At 59.8% G+C, this 1394-nt stretch overlaps 1 protein-coding gene across 1 annotated transcript; it reads left to right on the forward strand.

Annotated features, from left to right (window-relative positions):
- Positions 1-79: 79 nt before the first annotated feature.
- On the forward strand, positions 80-1366 carry EMH_0098100 (uncharacterized protein; the record flags this gene model as incomplete). Its single annotated transcript, XM_038021990.1, has 4 exons — positions 80-103; positions 148-522; positions 652-1259; positions 1357-1366. 4 exons carry the CDS (start codon positions 80-82, stop codon positions 1364-1366), a joined length of 1017 nt encoding a protein of 338 aa, XP_037879174.1.
- Positions 1367-1394: the final 28 nt, after the last annotated feature.

The following is a 1394-nucleotide window of genomic DNA, read 5'->3' on the forward strand; positions in this document are numbered from 1 at the left end:
TTGCCTTGCCGCAGCAGGAGCAGCAGCAGCAGCAACAGGAGCAGCAACAGCAGCAGCCGCAGCAGCAGCAGCAGCGGGAATGAAGGGGCCATACCAGCTGACTGTGGGGAGCAGCAGAGACAGGCGCTGCTGCTCTGGCGTAAGCAGGTGCAGCGCAGGAGAGAGCTTTCAGCAGCACTCCGTGCTGCAGATCTCGAGCCCTTGCAGCAGCAGCAGCAGCAGCAGCAGCAGCAACAGCAGCAGCAGCAGCAGGTGCAGCAGTTGACAGAGGTTGTTACAGTAGGCGTACAGACAGACGGTGAACCGGCACATGCCGAGGCCGCTCCAGAAAAGCAGCAACAGCAGCAGCAGCAGCAGCAGCAGCAGAAGCAGCAGCAGCAGCAGCAGCAGGAGCTCGAGCAGCTGCAGCAGGAGCTTGGGCAGCTGCAGCAGCAGCTGCAGCAGCTGAATCAACTGCAGCAAGAATGGCAGCAAAAGGAACAGGAGTGGCAGATACAGCACGAAGAGCTCAGCAAGGCTAAGGTAACTGTTCTTCTGTTGCTGCTGCTGCTGCTGCTGCTGTTTCCGCTGCTGCTGTCTCCCTTAAAGCTTCATGCGGACTATTGTGATTTGCTGCTGCTGCTGCTGCTGCTGTTGCTGTTGCTGCTGCAGGAAGCAGAAAGAGAACGGGCAGAGACGGTGCAGCGGGAGCTGGGTGCAACACGAGTGTTGCTGCTGGAGACACAGGAAGCAGAGCAGCAGCTGCAGCAGCACATGGAGAAGGAGCAGCAGCAGCTGCAGCAGCAGCTGCAGCAGCAGAGGGAGAAGGAGCAGCAGCAGCTGGAGTTGCAGCGACAAGAGCTGCAGCAGCTGCAGCGCCAACTCGAAGCAGCAGATTCGGAGCTGCAGCAGCAGAAGAAACACTATGAGGCGCTCCTCGCGACGCACAACAACCGTGCAGCAGCAGAAGCAGCAGCAGCAGCAGCAGCAGCAGCAGCAGCACATGCGCAGCAGTCGCGTGAGCTGCAGATGGCCTCTGTGGCTGTCCAGACAACGCTTGAGCTGCAGCAGCAGCAGCAGCTTGAGCAGCAGCAGCAAGAGACCCAGACAGAGCTGTCGCTGCTGGAGCCGTTGCTGCAGCAACAACTCGCTCTGCAGCAGCAGCAGCAGCAGCAGCCAGCAAGTGCTGCAGCAGCAGCAGCAGCAGGATCAACAAAGCCCAGGACTTGTGACGCAGAGACCCAAACAGCTCTGCTGCAGCACCGCAGCGTGAAGATCCAGTGCAACAGGGAGAAGCAAACGGGAACAGCATCAGACACAGCAGCAGCAGCAGCAGCAGCTGCTGCTGCTGCTGCTGTTGACACGCTTGATGCGCAGACGCAGGTAAACCCGGAAGATCTGCTGCAGGAAGAGGA

The sequence above is a fragment of the Eimeria mitis genome, genomic scaffold, assembly GCF_000499745.2.
Source record: "Eimeria mitis Houghton genomic scaffold, Emh_scaff9823, whole genome shotgun sequence".
NCBI classification, from domain to species: domain Eukaryota; phylum Apicomplexa; class Conoidasida; order Eucoccidiorida; family Eimeriidae; genus Eimeria; species Eimeria mitis.